The sequence below is a fragment of the Balaenoptera physalus genome (assembly GCF_965194825.1).
Source record: "Balaenoptera physalus genome assembly, chromosome: 15".
Taxonomy (NCBI): domain Eukaryota; kingdom Metazoa; phylum Chordata; class Mammalia; order Artiodactyla; family Balaenopteridae; genus Balaenoptera; species Balaenoptera physalus.
In genome coordinates this window covers 89931487-89956769 of record NC_138894.1, presented here as the reverse complement: position 1 = coordinate 89956769, position 25283 = coordinate 89931487, and the positions used below count along the sequence as shown (strand labels likewise).

At 47.7% G+C, this 25283-nt stretch overlaps 2 protein-coding genes across 4 annotated transcripts in view; one reads left to right on the top strand and one right to left on the bottom strand.

Annotated features, from left to right (window-relative positions):
- Positions 1-25283, bottom strand: part of LOC309643282 (uncharacterized protein) — a 437652-nt gene that overhangs the window by 73695 nt on the left and 338674 nt on the right. The window lies entirely within an intron of this gene.
- Positions 1-25283, top strand: part of GREB1 (growth regulating estrogen receptor binding 1) — a 145926-nt gene that overhangs the window by 59623 nt on the left and 61020 nt on the right. For all 3 annotated transcript variants that reach the window (XM_082425886.1, XM_082425885.1, XM_082425887.1), the window contains exons 2-4: positions 14953-15133; positions 19843-19959; positions 22379-22555. In XM_082425886.1, coding sequence (XP_082282012.1) covers positions 14953-15133; positions 19843-19959; positions 22379-22555 — 475 coding nt within the window. The remainder of the gene's footprint in view (positions 1-14952; positions 15134-19842; positions 19960-22378; positions 22556-25283) is intronic.

Below are 25283 nucleotides of genomic sequence, written 5' to 3'. Positions count from 1 at the left end.
ATGCCAGAGGCCCGAGTCTGGGTTTCTGTAGGGCCGACTGGCTTCCTCTAGTTACTTGCCTTGTATTAGCCACAAGTCCTCTCTTTAGTCTGGCTTCTGGAGTTTCGTTAAACCTGAACAAAGACAGAAGTGCTCAGGTCTGTTTAGGGAAGTCAGGTCCATCACACAACAGAAGAGATGTATGAACTAGGTTTTGAAGTATGAATAGGAGTTCATATCATGAATGAGGGGTAAGGGCTTCCCAGGCAGGCAGAACACACAGCCTGCACAAAGCACCGGAGGCATGAGCAATCGGCATCGGGCAGTACCAGCCCCTCACAGTCTGTACAAGTAAAGGAGACCTAAAGTGATCTGAAAAACTCTCAGGGAAACATTTTGTAAAAGCCAAGGCCTATTTGTTTGTTAATGGTGGTTATCACAGTCTCCAGGACACTTTGTTGGACAGGTAGAGAGTTTTGGCTTTTTGAAGGTAATCACTTCAAGCCTTTGTGGTCACAGAGAAAAAGCCAACACAGTTGGCTGCTGGTACAGTGAATCTGTCCATGATTGTCACATCATGTAAGGTGGAAGGGACTTGGCCGAGGGGTGGGGGGGGAGAACAGCATTTGATATGGGACAGAAGAGAGGGAGATAGATATATATGGCAATGAGATATATTGGCATTGAGCATAGATTTGCAGATGTAAATTCAGCAGGAAGACTCACACAGAAACACCATCAGAGCTGCCACTGGGGCGAGCTCTCTCTCCTGTGCAGGCACCCCAATGTTATTTTCACATCCGAAGCCTATTTTGACAGCAATGGGAAAGCACGGTCAGTTCAAAGGTATTGTAATACAGGCCTGATGAAGGCAGTTCCTTCTTTGCTCATTTTCTCCTCGTGATGATGATAATTTATGGCAATTTAAAATTAGCAAACTATGGAAAAGATTAAAGAAGCATTAAAAAATCTTGAATTCTTTCACTTAGAGGCAACCACTGTAGACATTTTTTTTTCAATCTCTTTTAAGCATTTTATTTATTTATTTACAGGCCGAAAGCTTAGCAATGATAATAGTTGTTACTATTATCATGGCCTATATAGTAAATATTATATATGTGCCATTCAGTGTTCCCAGTACCCTCTGCATATTCATTCATGGAATCCACACAACAACACTAAGAAACAGGTACTTTTATCCCTTTTATCAGATTGGGGAAACTGAGGCACATAAAGGTTAGGTAAGTTGCTCAGGGTCAAATGTCCAGTAAGTCAGGATTCAAACCCAAGCCTGGGCCAGACCCAAGATATATCTCTCTTGATGGATCTCTATATAATAAGATATCATATATCAATACATTGTATTACATGTATGTGTATACATGTATTCCTCTCTTTATATTTCTATAACAAGTTAAGATCTTTTTCTTGCTGCATGTTGTACCCTAAGGATATCCATATCGTTTAAAAACTTCATGCACAAAGTCACATGCATGTGGATATCAGAGGCTGCATTAAACCTCCCTTTCCTGTTGGACATGTCTGGGGTGTCCAGTTTCCCACCATTACAGACAGTGCTCTGAGCGGTGGACGGTGGTAGGCGCTCCATGCAGGGTCACCCCCTCTCCAGTCCCCAAGCGTCCTCAGACCTGAGCTGCTCCCCCCCCTGCCGTGAGTGAAGCCGCGCCAGGCTTTGCTTCGACTCCTGCAGCCTCATTCAAGCAGAGCCACCAGGGGGCGCGGCCCTGCCTGTCTGTGAAGGCCTGGGGGCAGGTGGGGTCTCCACTTGCCTTGCTAGGGAGATGGGGCTCAGCCTGGGGAGGAGGAAGTCCGAGACATGGGGCTCTTCCTTCCACCGCATGGTGGTTTTGAGGGCGGGGCCTCGAAACAGCTGAGAACTCTCCTTGCTGACTTGGGGCACCAACAAGGATAATCCAGTCCTTTGGGCTTTGGCGCAAAAGGCAGATGACATGGGTCTCCCTGGGTCCTCTCCATGTCCTCTTGGCGGGCAAATAAAAGACCGTGGAAAGAAGATGAAAATCAAAGTTAGAGGGATTTAGCACAAAAGAAGGGGGCTCCCATGATTTCTTGTCTTCCCTTTTTCAGTTAGGATTTGAGCAGGATTCCTGGATTTCCAAATGTTAGTTGCAACAGGGATGTGTAGGAAGGTCCGGACAAGAGCTGGTGTTTTCATGATTTCCAGCGTGGTGGAAATGACTTAAATACAATAAGTTCAAGAACGAGCCACTGTGACCCTCAGGGGACTTCTCCTGGCCAGGTTGTGTTCCTCGCTCTTCACGGAGGCGGTTGTTTGGAGGGGCACGTGCTTCTCGGGGTCAGTGCCACACCTGCGGTCCTCCCGTGGCCAAGCGGGCTGCCCGATTCCCATGGCAAAGCCCGTGCTCTTCCCTGACCCTTTGTTCTCTGCTCAAGAGGACGCGGTTCCAGGCCAAGTACAGAACTTTCATGTTTGAAAAGACTCGGTTTAACTGCTGGTGGTTAGACCGACAGATTGGTATGTACCTGCGTGGTGAGCACTTTGACCCAGTAAAACACTTCAGCGCTAAGAAGATGGAAAACCATGGCATTTGCCATCTGACCCAGCAGGAGCCTGGGGCAGAGGGAGCTCAGCTTGGAAAGTCTGCTGCTGGCTTGTTTTTTTTTTTTTTTCCCTCCTGGTTGTTGTTGTAGCCTCGGGAGCAGATACTGCCTTTGAAACCTTTCCCCTGGCTGGCTTGACTGCCTCTGCCTCCCAGGGCAGGGGCCAGGGAGCCAGGGTGTCAGGCTGACCGAGCGCTTGGCACTGTTCTTGGGGGCATTAAGGGCTCCCCGCACGATCAAAGGCACAGCCCGGGAGGCAGGGGCTCAGCAAGCGCTCGCCCTTCACTGGGCTCAGCCTGCTCCTGGCTGGTTGGTTTCTGGCTGCCTGAAATGACCAGCTTCTTGTAAGGTATGGTGTGTTCGACGTGGGGAGCGGAGCACCAGCTTTGGGGGGTTGGAGAGGTTGGCGTTGGCGTTTTGGCTGATGATAGAGACGGCACTGGCCCGTGTCAAGCGGAATAATGGCAAAGCATTTGCCTTTTCAGTAAGCCGAGTGAATCCACCTAATGAACTCATTTCCTGATTTTGCTGTTGAAAATGGTATCTAAATGGGTTAGAACTAATTAGTTTTGCACAAGGTAGACACCAAGCAGCGGCGAGTCTAGTTATAAATGATGTGCTAAGGAAATACTCTCCGGATCCTGCCTGGTGGGTTCTGGAGAGAAGTTTTTCCATGGTTTCTTCTTCCCTGAGAATCTTCCCTGGCTTTATTCAGAAGCTGCTTCTCTCCCATTCAGTTCTCCCTGCAACTGGGGGTGGGGACATCGCGTTTGCTTTGTGGTTCCATTCCAGAGAGCTGAAGGAGGGTCCCAGAGGAAGGCTCCATCTGACCTTGTGTAGACAGATGTCTGGGTGGCGTGGTGCTCTGGCGGCTGAGACAGGACAGTCCCGGTGAGAGAGACAAGCAGATTAGATAGCAGTCAAGCCCTTAGCCCGGCTTTTGGTCATCAAACAGCACCTGTGGAGTTTATGAGTTCCTCCAGGGAAAATCGCAGAAATCTACATTAGAATGCTGTTTCCTGCCAGGAGGACCTCAAAGAGTTTGTAGGAGACCATCCTGCCGTCTGGATGCGTTTATGGCCACATCGTATATTCGGGGCTGACTCTTCCTCCTCTCCTAGAGCATCACAGCCATTCCTCATACACGAGGGCCCACCGTGCCGCGGGAGGTACAGGAGGAGGTTGGAAATGCAGTCTTGAGAGGGCTTTGCTTTGCTTTTGTTTTGTTTTCCGAAACTGTGGTCTCATAAGAAATAAATCACCATACTTGTGTGTCGGCTGAAGGATTCTTTTTTTTTTTTTTGGCTGTGTTGGGTCTTCGTTTCTGTGCGAGGGCTTTCTCTAGTTGCGGCGAGCGGGGGCCACTCTTCATCGCTGTGCACGGGCCCCTCACCATCGCGGCCTCTCTTGTTGCGGAGCACAGGCTCCAGACGCGCAGGCTCAGTAGTTGTGGCTCACGGGCCTAGTTGCTCCGCGGCATGTAGGATCTTCCCAGACCAGGGCTCGAACCCGTGTCCCCTGCATTGGCAGGCAGATTCTCAACCACTGCGCCACCAGGGAAGCCCCGGCTGAAGGATTCTTAACTTTTGCTGTAGGGATGTGGGAGAAAGAAGGAACAGGGGTTAGTGGCAGCTCAGATCTGAGCTGGAATTTGGGGCATTGATGGTTACCTTCCGGGAGGCCCTGAGGTCAGCAGGGATTCCGGGGGAGGGCTGTCTCCGGAGAGGGACAGGTGAGAGGGTCTGAGGACCACAGGTGTGTTTTGGATGTGATTCAGAACGGAGGCAGATGGCAAAGGGAGGGGAAGAGAGGCCGGGGGGGTCTGTGGATGGGTCTTCTCTTTCATGGACTTGAACTCCGGCTTTGACTCCAGGGCATGGACGCTTTCTTCTCTGCCCTTGGTCACCTCTCCAGGCGAGGCTGAGAGGAGACAGAGGACAAAGACAGGTGGGTACCAGCCCCATTTTGCACGTAGCTCAGCAGATGCTTGTGAGGGAACAGATCACAAGCAAGGGGGTGGCTGGAGGGTCCTGAACACCTGGCGCCCTGGGCTCCTCAGACCTCCCGCGGCCCCTGCCCTTCTGCATTGCGATGGTGACACCACCGACTTCCTCCTCTTTCTAAAGCCCAGTCTCCCCTCTTCCTCAGCCTCCACATGAGCCAGTCTTTGTGTCCTCCTTGAGTCTCAGTGTATTGCAATATTCTCCTATATTCCTCCTTAGGAAGCCTAGGTAATCTCTCTCACAGTCTGATCCAGCCAGCTTAAAGTCCTTGCCTGACTCTACAGGGTTAAATCTGAATGTGTGTTCACAGGGCTTAGTCTAGACTGGCCCTCATCACCCTCCTATACCCGCCCCCGCCCCCTACCATGCTCCAGCATCTGGAAGGACCTGTGTTCCCCAATCACACGTGGGTGTCCCCCCCGGGTCAAGCCTGGGTGTGTTGCCCACCTCCTGCCCGAATGCCCTTTCCTATATTCAGCTGGCAAACCTGTGCTTATCCCCCAGATTCAGCTCTTCTGGGAGTTACCCTGAGATTGACTTGAGATAGAACCTTCCATGCCCATCTCTGTTTCCTTTCGAGCTGCCCTCTTGCCTAAATCCCTGCTAAGGCAACGGTCACACTGCCTTGTTTACCTGCACTTCCTCCCTACCCGTGAGTTTCTCCAGGTCAGGGACTCTGTGTCTTTCACTTTCACCCTTAGCTCCAAGTAGGAATGAAATATGACTGCCATGTATCCAAATTAGACTATTTAAGCATTTAACTTTAGGGCAAAACCATGAATCTAAGGGGAAGGCTCACTGTTTCTCATGAAGCAGAGAACAGGCTCAGAGTTGTCGATTTGTGGCTTAGGACAGACCTGGCTGTCTGAACTTGGTTCTGAGACCTTGAAGGCCTCCAGCTGTGTCTTCTCTTTGAGCCTGGGGTGGCCCGGGTGGAGGGCGAGTGGGGTCTCTGGCCGCCTGGGGTAATGAGCAGAGTCAATGGCTGATCCTTTGCCAGATCTGCTCCAAAGAAACTGTTCTGGGCTCCATGGGGAATGAGTGAGCTTGGTTACTCCATCCAGCAGTTCAAGCCCCCGAGGAGCGGGGGAAACGCAGACACACTCTGTGTGGCTTTAGGGGGAGAAACCCGGAGCCCAGTGAGGTGTGTGCAGAGTGCTGGGGGTGGAGGAGAGGAAGCCATGAATGCTGGCCGCAGTGTGAGCCCAGGGAAGAACAGGCACAAACAGGGCCCATGGGGTAGCAGAGTGTTCATGAGGGAAGAACAGAAGTGCACATCTTGAACTTCGATGCTCACGGGAAGGGCTCCCCTCTGACCCTGCTTGGGATGGAAAACAATCAGGTGAGTTCAGGTAGTACCTGGGGCAGGGAGGCATTAGCTAATACACTTTCTGGAACTGTAACAGCGATGGCATCCTGGGGTCTGAAATGAAAACCTCAGATGCGTCTGCTTGGTACACCTGGGGCTTCTGAATCTCCATGTGATGCTTTCACACAGGACCACGCTTCGTTTCTTTGCCGTCCTCACTATAACCTTGAACAGGTGGTCTCCCTCTCCCTTTCCGTCTCCCTCTGCCTCCTTTTAGGAGTTATCCGGGACCTGCAGTATTTATGGGAAATAAAGAATTGACTAGCATAGTTTCTGTTGTCAAGTGGCTTCAAGTCTTGAGAGGAAGGGGGATAAGCAGTGTGGAAATGCCATCTACTTGCATAGGCACATTGCAATTGGTGTACCCCTAAAGGAAGCCAGTTTAATTATTGCTATCGGAGTACAGTGAATCAAGTTAAGATCTCTGGTTAGCATCTAGAAATTAGAATTAGGAGCAGTTAATTCCAATTTAAGAGAGAAAACTAGAATTTATTAACACCTACTATGTGCCAACAACTCTGTATATGTTAGTTCATTTAGCCCTCATTACAACTCTGGGAGGTAGTTCGTATTATCCTCATTTTACAAATGAAGAAATGGAGGTTCAGAGAGGTTAGGTAACTTGCCCAAGGCCACACAGCTCAAAAGAAGCATAGTCATAAATGAAGCCCCTGGTGGCCTTATTCCACAGTACATGCTTTTTACTACCCAGCAGGCAGATTATGAACGCTTTTGCGTTTGAAAAATCGTTTGAAGTTGGTAAAGTCCAACTTTACTGAGGGGTTTATTATCTTATAACTCAAAGGGACCTGTAGGGCCCCTCTCTGAGAGTCCTGCTGGTTTTGATCTAAGTCGACACCATGGCTGAGAACCCAAGAGCTTTCCCCCAGCACATCGCTGGCCTCAGTCTCCACACACAGAGGGACCCAGCCAACGATGTGCGCCTCCGGACGTCTGGAGGAAACGGGATGAGAGTGAGGATCTCTCTGGGGAAGGGGGAGAGCCGGCCCTGATGGGCGAGCAGCAGGGGGAGGGGGTAGCTTTATTTTTATGAGCAGAATGAGCAGTGTGCAGCAGCCAGGGATACACAGAGCTGGGTGTCATCCTTAGGAAGTGAGTTCCAGCCATTCCAGGAGCCAATAACTGTTGTTGACAGGTGCGAGCTCTGGGCTTAAGCAGAGGTGCCTCGTTACTTGACTGACAAAAGGCAAAGTTGAAAGGTGCTCAGAAAGGAACAGGCAAATCTTTGTGGACCCAGAGTTTAGCTGGACACGGAAGCTCTTCAGGGTTCCCAGTAAGTGTCAGTGAGCTTTTTAAGTGAAATGGATTTTCTGTCTCTTGGGCAAAACTTTTGATATTCTTTTTTTTTTTTTGCCACACTGCGCAGCTTGGGGGATCTTCGTTCCCCGACCAGGGATGGAACCTGTGCCCCCTGCAGTGGAAGCGTGGAGTCCTAACCACTGGACTGCCAGGGTATTCCCCCAAACTTTTGATAGTCTATTCTTTAAAAAAAAGAAAGGAAAAGGAAAAAGGTCACTTCAAGGAGAGGCCGGAACGAGAATGTTTTTCTTTGAAAGGGCTGGAGTCTAGTTTAATCCCTGCTTTAATCTCCAGGAAAGGGCCATTCGGGCTGTCGGAGAGGCGGACACTGTCCAGGCCCTGGCTGGCCGGCCCGCTGATTACTTGTTTGTTCTGCCTGTGTCTTGAAGCAGCACTGAGCCTGCTCGCCCTTCTCCCTCGGGGAGACCTGTCTTCAGGTAGCATTCTTAGAATGCTCTTGGGTTTCTTTGTCTGGCTAGAAATGTGTCTTTTTAAATGGGGCTTTTCAGCTGCTGATGCTGTGTTTTCTTGTCATGGCAGCCCCCCTCTTGGTAAAGTACCACTAAGGAAGAACCCAAGGCAGTCCTCTTCTAATCAAAAGTTTCGGCATGGCTGGACAAGTGGACACCATTAAAAAAACAAAAACAAAAACAAGAACTTTAAAAAATGCTCCCTTTTCTGAAGTCACCGACGTCATTGAAAGCAAAGATTCCCTTGCTTTGGGCCATCATTCGACATTCTAAAATTGTCCCAAATGTGAGACCTTGCACAAGTCACTTAATCTCATCCTGCCTCAGTTTCCTAATATATAAAATGAGAACCATGCTATGTGCATTTTAGGGCCATGGTGAAGATGGAATAAATGATAAATGTAAACTAAGAAAGGTGTCTGCACAAAGTGGCCCTAGTAAGTGATGACTATTATTTTGATTATTACTTAAAATGTTCTTGGGGTTTCTGTTGCTAAAGGAAATAATAAAGATGTGAAGACAATAAATGCTTTTAAATCGCAGACACAGTCTCTTCACCTGCAAAATGAAGACAATAGTACTTTTGTCACAGAACTGCTGGCGCAAAAGAGATACTAAACAAATATTGGTTTTCTTATTCTTTCATTCAAACTCGGGTTGCCCCTCATATATATGTATATATCTGTCTGTTGATTTATAAATTGCATACGTGGACTGCAGTATATCCTGTATATTATTTACATTATAAAACGTACACTGAAAAATAATATAATGATTAGGTAAAATAGATACGAACAGAGGTTTTTATATTTTGTTTTTTTGTTCACTTTGGATGTAATGCTGTACTATGTATGTAAGTACTATAATCGGGACTTTATAAGGTCGGTCATGGGGTTCAGTGAGTATAGGTAGAACCCTCTCCTATGAATAATTGCAGGGTTTTATGGGCTCCCAGAGTGCCAACAAGAACACAGCCTGGAAGGATGTCCAGTTCTGGATGTGTGTGCATGCTTCGTGTCGTGAGGCCTACTCTCCAGTGCTAGCCTCTAGAAGTTTTGAGGAATGCCATAGCATTCTGTAAAACTGGGAAATGTCTTGACACGACTGGAAAAAAACACTAGAAGGTAATGGTAATACAAGTTTATAACCTTTAAACTGAGGATGTCTGAGATTTTTCAATTCTGCTAGTTCAAACTTCTTAAATACTACTTTTCATGGAAGAGATTCTTGGAGATGGGCTTTTAATTCCAGACCAGGCACTAGCTGTGTGTCATTAGACAGGTCTCCCCACCTCCCTGAGCCTTAGTTTCTTCATCTGTAAAATAGGGATACAAGTAGGGAGAGAAATAATGACCAGAAAGGATTGTTGCTAGGATTAAATTCAGTGATGCTTGTGGAGATGCTTAGCAGGGTGGCCTGCCTTTGCTGTAGGTCTGTAGTTCACCAAGATCTTCAGTTGCTCTCCTACTGAAGTGCTGTGCGATATCCATCATCCATTATAAAAATGGATATTCATAAAGCCTGCATTTCACTAATTTTTAAAAATGTAACCTTCAGCTTTTAATAAACGTAAAAATGCACACAGTCTAAAAAGTTAAATGTTATAAACTTTAAACTGAAAACCAGTGATCTCCTTCTCACCGATTTCCACTCCAGTTCCTGCTACGTAGAGGCAACCATCTCTTAATTCTTTCTTTTTCTTTAATTTTCTGGATTTTACCGCTTTATTTACAAATAATAACTGATGTTGCACTTTCTTGATTATTCCTGGACCATCTTTTCATTCTTACCATGGAATGAGAACTGAGGGTTCTCACACCTCTTTCCTCCTCCCCGCCAAACGCATGTGTGCACCCACCTTTTTCCTTTCCCCATCTTCCAAAATAGTTATAGGCACACCTTGGAGATATTGCAGGTTCAGTTCTAGGCCACTGCAATAAAGTGAATCACATGAATTTTTTGGTTCCTTAGTGCATATAAATGTTATGTTTATACTGTAGTCTATTAAGTGTGCAATAGCATTGTGTCTAAAACAATGTATGTACCCCAATTAAAAAGTACTTTATTGCTAAAAAATGCGAACCGTCATCTGAGCCTTCAGTGAGTCATAATATTTTTGCTGGCGGAGGGTTGGAAATATAGTGAGAATTACCAACATGTGACACAGAGACAGGAAGTGAGCAAAGGCTGTTTTTATTTTTATTTCTTTATTGAAGTATAGTTAATGTACAATGTTGTTTCAAGTGTACAGAAAAGTGATTCAGTTATACATATTTATATATATCTATTCTTTTCAGATTCTTTTCCATCATAGGTTATTACGAGATACTGACTAGAGTTCCCTGTGCGCTGCAGTAGGTCCTTGTTATTTGTCTCTTTTATGTACAGTAGTGCGTGTATGTTAATCCCAAGCTCCTAATTTATCTCCACCAGGCCTCCTGCCTCCGGGTCTTCCCTCCAATTTTGTTCCAAACATCCCTGTCCAGCTGACCTGCTTAAAACATCACCTTTATCAACATAAATCCCTAGTTCTGAAGCTTCAGGGCTGTTGCCTACTAAAACAATGTCTAATTTTTACCCTCAGTTTTGGTTTTTTTCCTATCATGGTGCCACCTTTACTACTCATCAAGTGCACTTATTTTCTTTTTCTAGAGCATGTGTGTATTCGTGGAGCTTTCCTGCCTGTGTACCCTCCTGTTTCTTTCCCAAATGCTAGTCCCAATTTTTGGCCAAAAATATCCTACTCTTCCTTTTTGGCCCACTTTGGGTACCAGCCCCTTTGGACCGCCTGAGTTCTCACTGATTCTCCCCAAGACCCCTGCCCCGACCTTACGTTGTAGGAATTATGGACTATAGCACTTTTTGTCCCTTGTCACTTATGATTTGAAGTTCTTATCTTTTCACATGCCTGTTCAGATTTAGCTAGAAATGAATGGTCACGCACTGACTACCAGGTGCTCTGCTAGGCACTTTCACACTCTGTCTTCTGCTCTCTGTGATGACCAGTGAGTCCTTCAAAGAGCGCATTTTACAGATGTGAATACCGAGGCCCGGTGAGCCACACATGCTCTCTTTGTCTACTATACCAGGCTCCTGTGCATTAAGGTGAAGCCCGTGGTTTGACCGTTGTCGCTGCGGTGATGGGCACTGCTTCAGATTCTGTGGTTGAAGAGCATCACACACCAGCATTGGGAGGGGCTGGGCCAGGCCTTGGAAGGCAGGCAGCAGAGTGTGACGTGTCAGGGTGGGAAAGGAATCCCCGCAGTTTGCAGACTTGAGTAACTGCAACAGGAGACGAGCAAAGAGGCCGTTCCCAGGCAGCGAGTGGTAGAACCCAGTCCCGGGAGGTCACAGGTGTCGCCCTGGATCCACGAGGCTTTGGGGAGGAGGTTGGCTTTGGTGTTTGACCCTGAGCGAGGCTGTCCTCTCTCTGGCTCTTTAGTTCCCCGTGTGACAGTTGTGGGATCCTAGCACGCCAGCGAGCCCCAGCTGGGCCTCCATCTCAGCCTGCTCTGTCTGCCCTCTGAGCCCTAACTCCTCACTGGCAAGTGGTCTTGTCTGTGAGCTGGTGCACTGCCAGGTGTAGGTAGGAATTTTCCACACCATTCGATTGTGGTCCAGTAGGACTAACAACAAGGGCCAGAGCATTGTCGTACGATTCTCAGTTTCCTTCCCCATCCTCAGTTACCAGCATTTACTTAGGATTTCAAATGCCTCATGAGATCGGGAGTGGGGTCATTGTCTCTCTCACTATTTGCTTCTAGGCATTAAAGCTTTGATGTTTGCTTAGGGTTGTAAAATACAATTTCCATTTTTTTGAGTGTGAGCATTCTTCTATCTATGCCCTTGTCCCTTCTGTGTTTCTCCTTCCCTCCTTCCCTCTTTCCCTCCCCTTCCCCTTCTCCTTCCCCCCACCCCCAATTCTATTTTCTTTCAACAAGAGTTCTTTCAGGTTACTTATCATCTCTGAGACTTGGATTTGCCATCCTTATGATGGGCTTCATAATATCCCTCACGCGGCTACCAAGTGTATTGAGCAAGGTGCCTGGCACACGGGAGCCGGACGATATTAGTTTTCTTTCTTCCTCTTTACTGCTCTGTCCACACCAGGCATTGCTCTGCCTTAACCGCTGGAGTCCTCTGGGCTCAGGGTGCCCGTCAGCTGCCAGGTGAGCGGCCCAGGACCTTGGGAAGGGAGGGTCTGGATGCCCTGAGCATTTCTTTCAACCACTGAGCATCATTCTGCAGGGGCTCCAGGTAAAATGGGCCAGAAGTAAAGCTGCTTTCTGTGTGCGTTAAGCTCTTCAGACAAAGATCTATAGAAACAGGAGGCATTCGTGATGTTATTAATTGGCGGCAGCTTTCCATGGACCACCCTGAATGGAAACGGACACAGGCGTCCCCACATGTGGCCCGTAATCCCTCATTTATGTACTGAAGGAGGCTGCGGGTCAAGAGAAAAGGCAGAGGGCCCGGGAGCCTCTTCTGACTCAGGCTATTAGGTGGCTCCAGCCGCTCCCCTCTCCCTTTCAGGAGCGCTTTCTTTTTGTTCGGGCTAATTCCTGAAGCAATCCTCCCACCAGCTCATTTCCCCAGGCTGTAAGCAGGGGCTGACCGAGGGGAGGCCCTGTGCTCAGGAGTTATTGCCCCAAGCAGGAAGTGTTTAATGGTTTCCATTTACTTTTAGTTGGAAGAAGGAAGCCTGAACCTTCTGAACCTTTCTTACAACAGAAGGCAGAAAATCAACCTGATGACACCGGCCCATTTTACCCTCAGGAGGGAAACCAGAGCTCCTTAGGGCACCAACGGTCCCATCTTGAAATTGCTTAGCCACCTACAGAACAAGGACAAGGGGAATTTCTTATATACATCTTAAGTCAAAGTGATGTGTAAGGAGGTGCCTGGGATGTGAAGCCAGTCTCACAACTTGGGTGACCGAGTGTGTGTGTGTCACTGTAATGAAGCAGGAAGCCAGTGTCCTGTGGTCATGTCGAGGATGGCATTTGTGCTATTTTTGTTTTTGTTTTTGGCTGCGCCATGCAACTTGCAGGGTCTTAGTTCCCCGACCAGGGATTGAACCTGGGCCCCCTACAGTGGAAGCGTGGAGTCCTAACCTCTGGACCACCAGGGAATTCCCCACCTTGTGCTATTTTGAAGTCAAATGCCAGTTTGGGCATTAATAGTAGAGGAGGCATGAAATATATGAGGATGTAGAAAAGTTGAATAGTCTACTTTCATACCTTGAAGAGAGTTTAATCTTTTCTCATATGACAGCATATTTGTAAAAATCCATCTGGCACCTGTCAAAAAGAAACCCTTAACAAATTTTAAAAGTAGAGTTTTTAAACGCCACAGTCGTGATTATCCAATACAAATTAGAAATAAATAAATAACATAAGGCTAATCCTTCTTCCTCCCAAATTCTGACTATTTAGAAATTAAACCTACTCAAAAGGGAGATCATAAACTGTCTAAAAAGAGATGGAAAGGGGAACACTTCACACTAAACCTAGGGGCCACAGCACAAGAGGTACCCAGAGGAAAATGTATAGCCCTAAATATCTTCGTTATCAAAGCAGTAAGATGGAAAATAAAGATGATGATAAAGTAGTCATTTTAAGAAGTTTGGTAAAAGTACAACAAATTAAACCAAAAGGAAATAGAAAAAGGGAGATCTAAACAAAAAACGAAATTAGAAAATAAACAGCAAACGTTAGGAAGGAATATACATTTAAATGCCAGTTCTTAGGAAGCACTAAATATAGGGATTTAACCGTATGTCTGATCCCAGAGAAATGTCTTAGCAAATACCTGAACCTTCACTCAATGGAGTGCAATGCAGCCATTAAAATGGTTCTAAGAGCATTTGTAAGAGGTTTGGGTGAAATGTTTATGTCAGATGAAAAGAGCAGAATCAAAAATTGTATCATAAAGGGATTAGAACCATGTGGATACAGTCTCCCAGCTCCCTCCTGCCCCCCAGAGAATTAAGTCTGGAAAGAATGCATCAAAGTGTCAGAGAGAATGGAGTACTGACACCTGCTTAACACAGAGGAGTGGTAAAGACGTTGCGCTAACGGAAGGAAGGACCACATACTGTATGATTCTGTTAATATGTCTATAGACATGAAGTAAATCAGTGGCTGCCTATGGCTGCAGGATTGGGGACTTAAGGGTGACGGCCAAAGGGTATGAGATTTCTTTCGGGGGTGATGACAGATGTTCTAAAATCAATTGTGTGATGGTTGTGCCACATGGGAATATACTAAAAACCACTGAGTTGTACCTTTTTTTAAAAAATTGAGGCATAGTTGATTTACCATGTATTAGTTTCTGGTGTACAACAAAGTGATTCAGTTATACATATATATCTTCTTTTTTGTATTCTTTTCCATTATAGGTTATTACAAGATATAGGATATAGTTCCCTATGCTCTACAGTAGGACCTTGTTGTTTATCTCTTTTACATATAGTGGATGAATGGGGTGTTATGTGAATTAGATCTTAAGCTGCTACCAAAAAAAAAAAAATCACAGTGGTTATCTTGGGGGATGGACATAGTGATTTTCCTCCTGCTTTTCCACCCTCTTCTGTAATTTCCAGATTCCCAGATGTAATTCTGCATCACTTGTCTAATAGAAACATAATAAACTAAAAACATTTTAGAGGAAGTGTTCACAATTGGCCTTTTAGCAGAGGAGGCAGTGAGGGGAAATCTGCTTGCGAGCCTTCCTCCTGAGAAGGTGGGGGAGACCAAGTCCCGTAATCCTGAAATTGGGGACTGGTTGTCATGGGTCGCTGCATTGTCAGCTGCCGTCACACACATCAAGTGGCGCAGGGCCATTCTTCTTCAAGTCAAGGAAAAGAAAGCGTCATTTGTCTGGGGTCTCTCAAAAAGCAGGATCACCACTCAGGGAAAAGCTGGGGGGTCTGTGAAACCTGCAGATGACTAAGAGCCAGTTTCTAGTAAAATCTCCTAAGAGGTGTCAGGCTCTGCTCTCTGAGTGCTATATTAGAGAAAGCTGTTACTTATATAACTTCCTGTAATTGCCCGGCAGGAGCTGTAGCTGAGAGCTGCCTGCTCCTCGTCTTGGCTGAGCGGGGGATACGCGGCCCTCTCCCCTCCTTGCAGTGGGGATCCTTTCTGCCTTTGGGCTTCGTGCTCGGGGTCAGGCTTTGTAACTGAAACTGAAATGCCATTTTAAACAGAAGACTGCTTCACCTCTCTTGGAGATGGGAAACTCTTACGCTGGACAGCTGAAGACCACGCGGTTTGAGGAGGTCCTGCACAACTCCATCGAGGCCTCGCTGCGTTCCAACAGCCTGGTACCCAGGCCCGTCTTCTCCCAGTTGTACTTGGAAGCAGAGCAGCAGCTTTCCGCCCTAGAAGGTAGGAGATGCGTTCTTGACTTTCTCTTACCGAGTGTGAGAATGTCAGCAGTGGCACTGGAAAACTCTTTCCTCTTCTGAGGAAACTGTAGAAACTGTTGGGTCTGGAAGCACAGAATTATTAGGAAAGAGAACGTTGCACGTGCATCCCATCCTTACTTGGCTAAAACGAAAATAAGTTTCAGCCATAAAGTTGCAAGGAATAAAATGATTCATTGGACTAGTAGGAGAAAGAAAGAGCCGTGTTAGCCTGTTCTGAGTTGCTTGTTACTTATACTCGTATTAAAAGGTTTGATGGTCTCACTTGGATAAGTAAGACATTTTAACATGCTTTTGACCCTCAGTTATATATTTTTTCTCTTTGTGATTTGTGGCCATATCTTTGTAAAAGAGTGCAGGTAGTTTTTCTTTGTCATAGCAGTTACAAGAGCCCTCTAGAAACTGTTAAAAACCAAGAACAAACCCTTATAGATTTAACATGTGCCGGGAATAAATTATCTTCAGGCATGGGGTTAAATTTAGGGTTTACTTAATTATCCAGAGAATAAACTGGTTGTATTTTTCAATCTTTCCTTTGTATTTTTTGTAGTCATGTATTTTCATGTCAAAAGTAACCCACAGCAATCCAAAGTATGAGAGTTATTGCTAAAGGAAGTTCTTTTTGTCACTTTGTCTTTCACGTGAAGTTACCTGCATGCTTCTCTTAGCTTTTGAAGTGAAAGAGGGCTGTGGTTTAAAACAAAAGTTAACTAATTAACGAAGCATGCAGTATGCCGGGTCCTGTCTTGGGGTGATCATGATATGTGTGTGCGTGCAGGGCGGGGATGGTGGGCTGGGGACGGTTGCACATAAGGGAAAATGAGGCTCAGAGGGCCTCGTGTGATGTCTGATAGTCCCTTTTTCTAGCAGGGAGGCATTCCTTGTGTCACTATTTAAAACGTCCTTACAAAATTAACCTTGCAAATAACAATCGCTAAGGACCTAAAGGAACTGGATCTGGGTTTGGGTGAAAGTAGATTGTGATCAAAAGCACGAATTAGGAAGCCCAAGAATTCTCTGGTATTCACATCGAAAGTACCAAGGTTTTCCGGCACAGGAAGAATTCTGTGACATTGGGGGCATTTGAGAAATAACTGGGGGATCTCTTGTAGACTGTGTTTTCAGCTAGCTGAAAGACTTTTGTGAAATACGTATTAAATGGTCATCCTTAACTTCTTATAGTATTGAAAGGCTTTGTTGCTAATGATAAGTGAACAATATAATGATAAATAATTTAGTACACTCGAATGGCACCTTAAAATCAACAAAGTGCTTTTACCTCCACCAGTAATTAAATCCCATGATTTGGGAAGATGGAAGATGGATTTGACGTTTCGAAGGATGTTCACCTAGGGACAGGTGGGGAGAAAGCCCTGGAGTTTCCCAGTCAGCTTTTCCTGGGGTCGAAGCTCTCCATAGACAACCTTTGCTGGCCTCTAAACGGGAGGCTGCATCCCGAACATTGACTCCTTGGGATGCCCTCATCTGCCCTCATCATGTGGCGCTTTCCAGGGACAGCTTGGAGGCTTGCGTGGCCTGGGCCCCCCATGTTGAGTGCTGAAGGCTCCCTGCCAGCTGTCAGCCGGCTTGGTCAGCCCCTCATGTTGGTATGAAAACCAGAGCAGGCCCTCTCTATGATTTTCCCATATGTCTGGCAAACAGCATAGAGAAATCCTGCGAGATTTTGTTTCTCTAGTACTGGGAGGATGGAGGAAGGGGTTGGTGAAAAGGGGGAGACTCTTGTCAATTTGCTAAATGTCACCATCAACCAAGCACTAGGCTTGAGCCCCTGGTTTCTGCATCATAGAACGTGGTGCAGAGGGCTTGTTTTGTCAGTCTGTCTCTCTATCAGGTCTCTTATCTTACTGCTGTCCTTCCTCAGACAGTAACATTAAGGATGCTTTTAATGACCAGGGTGCTGGTACCCCAAATACGTCTTGATCTGTTAACATTTTCTGTATTTGTGAGGGCGATTCAGAGGGCCCTTGTTACTTTGTTCTACGAATTAGGGGTATTACCCCCTCTTTCTAGGGGAAATATCTTTTACATGTTATTTTTTTTTTAAAGGAAGGCCAACCAAACAAAACAAATACAAACCCAGTATTTGGGGATAAGTATTTATTTATTAAACAAGATGCAGGTAAATTCCTGTAATCCCACCCACTCAGAATGTCATACGGTTTCTTCTCATGGAAAGAAAACAGAATTTACTCTAAACATTAAAACAAATACCCTCATACTGTATGGGGTGCAGTGCAGCTGTGGAACCTCTGGATTCCTGTGGTTGAGTTTTAAGGTCCTGAGCTCCCAATCCAGTTGGTTTTGTCTCAGGCCATTTTAAAGCTCTCATCCTGCCAGGAGACCTTGGTAAACAGTCTGGTTTAGTCTGGCCCTGGTTAGGAAGTCTCCTTGGGCTTGATGCTGGCTGAAGGATTCCATCAAAGAGCCTGGAATGTCTGATGTAGACCTTTGACCTTTAATCCTGCTTTCTTGGCAGCGACTGGATTCTGAGCCCTTTCTTTGACTTTCAGAGGCTTAAGACCCTCTCCTTTCATTCTTTCGGAGAGTCTGGATTCCTGTTCTTTTTGGTTGAACGGAATAACGTGCAGACATTCCTGTGCGTGCCTCAGAGCTCCGAAGTCCCCGGCTTTCTCTCCCCTTTTCACTCTAATTGTTGGTGCTTTGCTGTCCCCCCCGCCCTGAGCCCCTGGAGCCGAGTCTCTGGCTTACAGACTAGTCTTGATTTGGCAGGCAGCCTTCTAAGCCACGTACTCCATAGACGGCCAAAGGATGGTTTGAGCCCCTGGGGGGACCCGAGCTGCATGGCTGGCACCTGGGGTCTGGGCGTGACTCTGCCTTCTGCTAAAACCATCCCTGCCTGCATTTAATGGCAGGAAGGAAGCGTCTGAAGGAGGCTCTGGAGTTTATCCCTCCAGCGCCCTTTGTGTTCTTCCTGGGTAATCTTTTTACAGCCTCCCCGCCACCTCTCTGTCCTCTGGTCCTGGAGGGATGGAGACACTAGGAATTCTTGCTCACTTCCTGCCGTGACCTTCCCAAGGTCATGGGTCTGGGCCGGCCTAAGATGTTAGTTTCTTCTGCCTCTTGTCCTTCCGGCACCTTTAGAATGGTGACCGCCCTGAGGTTATGCTCCCAGCACCCTGTACTGATTAAATCACACCTGGAATGTTCTGTGCAACTCTGAGAGCCATATATCCCCACATAGACTGTCACAGCTCAAAGTGACCTTCTATGACCACCTCATTTTAAAGATGCAGGATCTGACGCACAGAGAGGTTAAGTAACTTTTCTGTGGCCACCCAGACAATGGCAGACCCAAGGACTAAAACTCGAGTTCCCAGATTCCTAGTCGATCTTTTTCTGCTGCACACAATTTCATCATTAACCTAAAGCCACGTAACCCACTGGATGGATGGAGAGTGTGAGAGCCAACTAAGATGAGAGTAGAAGGAATGGCAGCAAAGGGGTCAGCACTAGAGGAGGATACAGAGAAACAAAACAGGAAGAAGCAACCGTCTCCTGGCCTAGTGTATCTAAGGATGCTTGTAACGACCCTATTCCATGAGGAAATCTGGATTCTATTTATTAAATGACATTTAAAGATAGAAGGATTTTTTTACCCAAAGAAGTTAAAAGAAGCTAGAAGGAGTTTGTAAATTCATTGATGTGAAACCCTCTTTCTCTAGCAGGCTGGGTAAATAAGGTATAACTGTGTGTGCTCAGACCAGTTGGGAAGTAGTTTCCTGTGCGAGGCATTCTGCTGGGTGCCTGGGTTACAGAATAAGGGCAGGGCCCGTACTCTCCAGGAGCTGAGAGCCTGTGGGGAAGACCAACTCTTTTATTGCTGTGATGAAGTTCACGCACAGGGGGAGTGGGATTTTCCTGGCCAATTCCTGGCTCTCCTGGCCGTTTCCACATTTGCCATTGCTCCTATAATACTATTTCACTTAAAAAAAGTTTCCTAAAGTCTTAAAGTCACTTGGCCTGCTCTGGGATGGCTTTTTTTGGTGAGTGTGGTACGTTCGGGTGTTCGCATTTCTGGTTTGTATACATCCAGTTTTCCCTTGGGGATAAATAACAGCATAGAGCTTCACTCCTCTCTTGTTCAGTGTAAAGGTTGTTCACACTGGACTTTGGGTTCTAAACCAAGCGATGCAGTCAGTGGCAAGAAGAGCAGCTTGGGCGTTGGGTGTAACTGGGAACATTCCGGCTGTGCTGCTTAACGGCTTGTTGCATCACTGGCTCTCTCTGAACCTCAGTTTCCTTAGCTGCAAAATGGGCCTTATGTTACGCCGTGGTTCCTCCCGCACAGATGGTTTTGGAGCGCCTACCGTGTGCAGGCTTCATGCTCAGTCCTTGTCGACAGCGAGGTCCGTACTGAGCCCTGCTGCTTGCGCAGACGTGTGTGGCTCTGGGGGCTGGGAGGTGACGTGGACCTGCATTTGCAGTCACAAGGCCAGGCTTGGAGCCCGAGTCTGTGAGCTTGGGAAGGACTTCCAGCCTGAGTGAGCCTTGGCCTTCACCGCGAGTAAAGAAGGGTGGTAACGCCCTCCTTAAATAGCGTGCCTGTGAGGACTGGTTAGTTAGCAGCGAGCCGAGACTCGCTGTGTACTCACTTCCGCCCTGCTCATTGCTCTCCTTTCCCGCGTCTAGGTGGAAGCCGAGTGGACAATGAAGAAGAAGAGGAGGGGGAAGGGGGGCTGGAACAGAGCTGCCCCCCAAACCCCTACCAGATGCACCCCCCGCCCGAAGGATGTTGCACCACGGACGGTGAGATGCCCGCCAGGCTGCGTGCTGAGGGGCCCCGAGGTGTGAGCTGTGCCCGCGTCGCCAGCAGGTCGTGGCCAGGCGGGCCCTCCCGTCCCAGCAGCACTGGCTACACCGCGTGGGGCCCCGTCAGGCTGACCATCCTCAGTCACTCTTTGGACAGCCTCACCGTTACAAATGCATTCAGATCCAAAAGTTAATTTTTCTCCATCGGCCGTTTAAAAACTAGAATATCCCAGCTGAGGTCGGCTTCCACCGTGTATTTATATCAGCATTGATGAGTAGGAATAATCTTTCACATCTGTGGCTGCTTTACTGTTGAAAAGGCAGATATATCAGTACGTTGTCTCAGGAACGCTGTACAGTCCGTAAGATTATCCTCATTTTGCCGTTGAGGACCCGGGGCTTGGAGATGCCGGGTGCGGTGGCACCTTTGTTCAGCGATGGGAGCCTGTGCTCTGCGCTTGAGGGTCTTGGAGGGCACTTCTGGTTCTGCTCCTCCCCCGCCTGGCAAACTCGCTGGCTGGTTGGAAGGTCACCTGTCCCGTCACCATACCAGTCAAGAGGTGTCACTACTTAGTTGGTCAGTTAATTGAGTAAAATAATTATTGAGCCCCTGCTCTGAAAATATGGAGATAAAAGGTCCAAGAGCTCCCAGTGTAGCGAAGCTATGTGAGCAGACCCTCTGCACACAGTGTAGAAAGTGCTGGGAGGTTGGGGTGGCCTGGGCCAGCAGGGGTCCGTGGGAGCACAGGAGATGCTCCCAATGCTGGTGGAGGGTTTGGGGAAAGGCCTCCTGGAGGAGCTGGCCCTTTATATGGGTTTTGGAGGATCGGTAGGAGTTAGCCAGGAGAGCGAGAGAGGGCTGGGGGGAGTGGGATATTCCCGACAGAGGAACAGCAGGTGCAAAGGCTTAGAGGAGTGGGAATGCGGCCCGTCTGGGGAACTGCTACTAGTTTATGTAGGTAGGGGCCTGAGAGGTGGCCAGGCAGGGCTTGGATAAGTGATGAGACGGCCTATGGAGGCCCCTTGCACCCTGCCTGGGGGCCTGGACTTGACCTTGTGCAGGATGGCCGGCAGGGGAGGGAGTCAGCCCTCCCTGGGGCTGCTCTTCCAGGAAAAGGGAAACAGATACAGTAGCTCTTCGTGATATAGGACTTCTGGTGTCCAAGAGCTAAAAGGCCGCCTAATTAAATAAGAGAATGGCAAACTCTCCGGTGGTCACTACTGTGATTTTCAAAGAATTTCCAGGTGAACACAGTGAACATTGACTGCCCACGGCCTTTTTTCCTCCAGCTCTTCAGAAGGAAGGGGCTGCTGTGCAGACTGGGAGGGGCCTGGGTCATGGAGGTAAAGACCTGCTGGGCCCTTGACCTCACCTGTGGGAATTGGTTTAACTTCCCCAAGATGACGCAGGGGAACCACCCCAAGCTCCATCCTGACCCCCCCTCCCAGCAGCTGTGAGCAAATGACTTGACCTCTCAAATGAGAACTTTCCAGGGCTTCTCCCACCTGTTGCTGTACACAGTGGGTGCCTCTTCCTGCTTCGCCCAGGGGCAGATGCGAGAACTCGGAGCTAGTGCCTTGTAAATGGTAAAGCAGATACACCAGAGGGGAGTCTTCTTAAAGTACCATAGAGTTTTGCAGGGAAGGCCTTGGGATCATCAGGGTTCACGTTAACTCTCATCGTCCCTATCGATAACTAAAGATGGGAAACCACAGGGCATCCGGCTCAGTGTGCCTTCAGGGAGAGAGATTCCCAGAAAGGGCCCATCCAAATAAATCTCAGCTGTCTCCCTCTTCTTCATTTTTTTCCTAAATATTTTTGGACACTTAATTTTTAAATAGGAAATATATTTAAAAGCTCTGAAATACAAAAGTTCATGTGTATAGAGTGAAAGTCTCCCTCTGCTGATGAGGCCCCTCTGAGGCCACCAGCGTCACCCGGTCCTCAGCCCGTATCCCTGCCGTGTGCCCCTGCCTCATACACATAAAATATAGGGTGGAGAAGACATCAACTTACAGTCCCTTATGGATTTATCTTGTCTACATTTTAATTTACCATCACTGGTCTACCCTTCTTTCCTGCTGAGCTTCATTTTACATTAATGTGTATTATACGGTGACACCGAGAGTCATAAAAACAGCATGTGGTTAAGCGTCATGAGTAATGAATTAATTTTTTAAATATTTTATTCTTCCCAATCACTTGATTGTTGTGAATGGTTGTGATTGGCAAGTGAAAAGCATGTAAGGGTAATGTACTTCAGACCGTTCTCAGAATTAACCTGAAAGTCAGCCAGGCCCAGCGGCAGGGTGGCTGATTACGAGTCCAGACTCTTGTCACCCCTTTGCCCGCGTGGATCCTGGTTCCGTGGGAACCCCTCGCTGGGCAGCGTGTGAGCCTGTCCGTCCCTCCTAGGGTTCTGCCAGGCAGGGAAGGACCTGCGTCTCGTCTCCATCTCCAGCGAGCCCATCGATGTCCCCGCGGGCTTCCTCCTGGTGGGCGCCAAGTCCCCTAGCCTGCCGGACCATCTCCTGGTGTGTGCCGTTGACAAGAGGTTCCTGCCAGATGACGATGGACACAACGCCCTTCTTGGTGAGTTTCTCCCCTGCTCCTCTCTGCGGCTCCGGCCGCATGGCGGGTGGGCACAAGGAGGGCCGTTGGTCCCCTTGGGGGACAGGCCACCTTTGAGCTTCTTCATGAGCATGGCACACAACCCTGTTTATTCATCATTCTGTGGGCTATTTCTTTGTGGAATGGAAGGCAAATGAGAGTTATTTTTAAAACCTGACTACCTTCCTGTAGAAAGCCCATCAGTACTAATTCTTCTTGTACACGTATTCGTCAGACCTTTTCCTACTGTGTCAGGATTGCGATCCAAACCCTGTCCTAGATGCTCTCGGAAGCCAGCAGACACGAGGCAGGAGGAGAAGAAGCCCGAGCGCGTGGCCCTACCTCCTGGACAGTCACGTCCTGGGGGACGGCCGGGCACCCTCTACCGTTCTCTCCTTCGCTTTACCCTTCACCAGCCGTCATTCTTATCCTGGCTTAATAGGTGTGCTTGGACCTGTTAATGCACTTGCCCAAGGGCGCACAAGTAAAGGAACAGGGTCAGGATTCAAACTCAGGTCTTCCTGGTTCCAGATTGTACCCTCTAACTACCACACCCCATGGTCCCGTACCTGGTCGAGGTCAGCCTAGGGAAGCTGTGGCTTTGATCTTTGGAGCCACCACTGGCCCAGGGGGCCCCAGCTGCAGTGCAGAGTTGAGACCAAGCCTTATGAAGCCTGGCTCCCCTTTGATCAGACTTTGATTGAGCTCTTTCTGTGTGCCTGGCCCTGTGCTCAGCTCACTCCCCCATTAGTGGAGCAAAATCAGGGGAGACGTGAGGTTTGGACCGAGAGCCCAGCAAGCTGGCTCCCCCTGCTCCCCAGTTCCTTCTGCACTTTCCACGTGTACAGACATTTAAACCTCACTTTTGTGCTTGATACGGCCCCCAAAGCTGGGTAGGTAAATGTACCTCAGTGGATATTTATTGACAAGGTATTATGTCTGAAGTTCTGTGGGAAGGACCGAAGGGTGGAGGTGGGGAGGGGAGAGCGAAGATTGACCCAGAGAAGAAAGAGAAGTGGTTCCTGCCACGAGGGCCGCGGGGACACAGTGGTGCGTAAACTCTGAAACACGGCAGACGGACGCTCACTGGAGGGACGGACATGGCTCTGGGGCAACGACCAGGGGGAGAAAAAGTTGTGGCCAGTACTCTCTTAAGGCAGGTCCATGGGCTTATCGTAACTTTTTGTTTTTTTTAAATTTTCATTGGATATAGTTGATTTACAGTGTTGTGTTAGTTTCAGGTGTACAGCAGAGTGAATCAGTTATACATGTACATATATCCACTCTTTTTTTTGTTTTTTAGATTCTTAAGGTGGGGGAGGGATAAATTGGGAGATTGGGGCTGACATACACACACTACTATATATAAAATAGATAACTAATAAGGACCTGCTGTATAGCACAGGGAACTCTACTCAGTACTCTGTAATGGCCTGTATCGTAACTGGTTTGTTTTTTTTTTAAATTGGAGTATAATTGCTTTACAATGTTGTGTTAGTTCCTGCTGTACAATGAAGTGAATCAGCTCTATGTATATATATATATACCCTCCCTCTGGGACCTCCCTCCCCCCCACCCATCCCACCCATCTAGGTCACCACAGAGCACGGAGCTGATCTCCCTGTGCTATACAGCAGGTTCCCACTAGCTATCTACCCTACCATGTGTAAAATAGATACCGTAACTAGTTTTTGAAAGCAAGAATAATCCAGAAAATTCACTCTACCAAGGAAACCCACAGAGTCATTGCGCCTCAGATTTAATTTGCTTATCAAGGCCGCTTAGGACAAAATGAGTGGGGAAGATGGCCTGGTGCCTTGGTTCGTGTTTGATCTGGCCGTGGCTGGGGGTTTGCCTGAATTCCTCCCCTTTGTGACTGTAAAGGAACTGGCGAGGGTAGTAAATCAAGGAGGCTCTGGGTCTCGAAATGTGGAGACAAGAATCTTTCAGTTCATTCACCACCAGCCCAGGAACAGCTTCAACCCCTCAGGCGGGGAGCTTAGAGGAAGTGGGGTCTTTGTTAATTGCTTGCCAAAAAGCCATCGGAGGTGGGTAACAAGGGCCGGCTGGTAATAACCGTCGCTTTCTTCTCTTAAAATAACTTTATGCTCTCAGCTTGCACACTTAGCGCTGTTTAGGTTTCCTGTAATTAACCCTGATGGCTGCACAGGAGAAGGTGGCCCTGCAGCCCTCTGGGGGCCGGGGCTCAGCGCTGTTTAGTGACCTATAAAGTGGAGGCCGTGGAATATCTTGGGGGAAGCAACAGCTTTCGGTGCCTCTCTGCCCCGTAATTTATAATGAAGGGAGCGTTGTTTTAGTGAGTTTGAATCAACTGAGGGATTTGGTCTGAGAAAGTGAAAAAATGAAAACCTAGGTGGGTGTTTCAGTTTTTTGATAGTAGTTCATCGAAATTGGCTGATAGCTAAGACATAGGAGAAGAAAACATCTAGCTAGATTGTTCATTTCCGACATGGGAGTAAACAAGCTCTTTGTGCATCCAGAACGCAAATAATTAAGCATTTATGGAATGTATAACCCCAAACTGAAGGTGGACTTTAAATTCAGCCCAGGGCCCCAAAGCCAAGTGGGACCTGGTCCTTCCTGGGAGCTCAGGGCCTGTGGGAGGACACAAGCCAACCAGGACCCAGCTCGGAGATCCGCACCCACGGCCACAGAAATCTCTGTGCAGCAGGTCCCAGCCTAGGGCTTA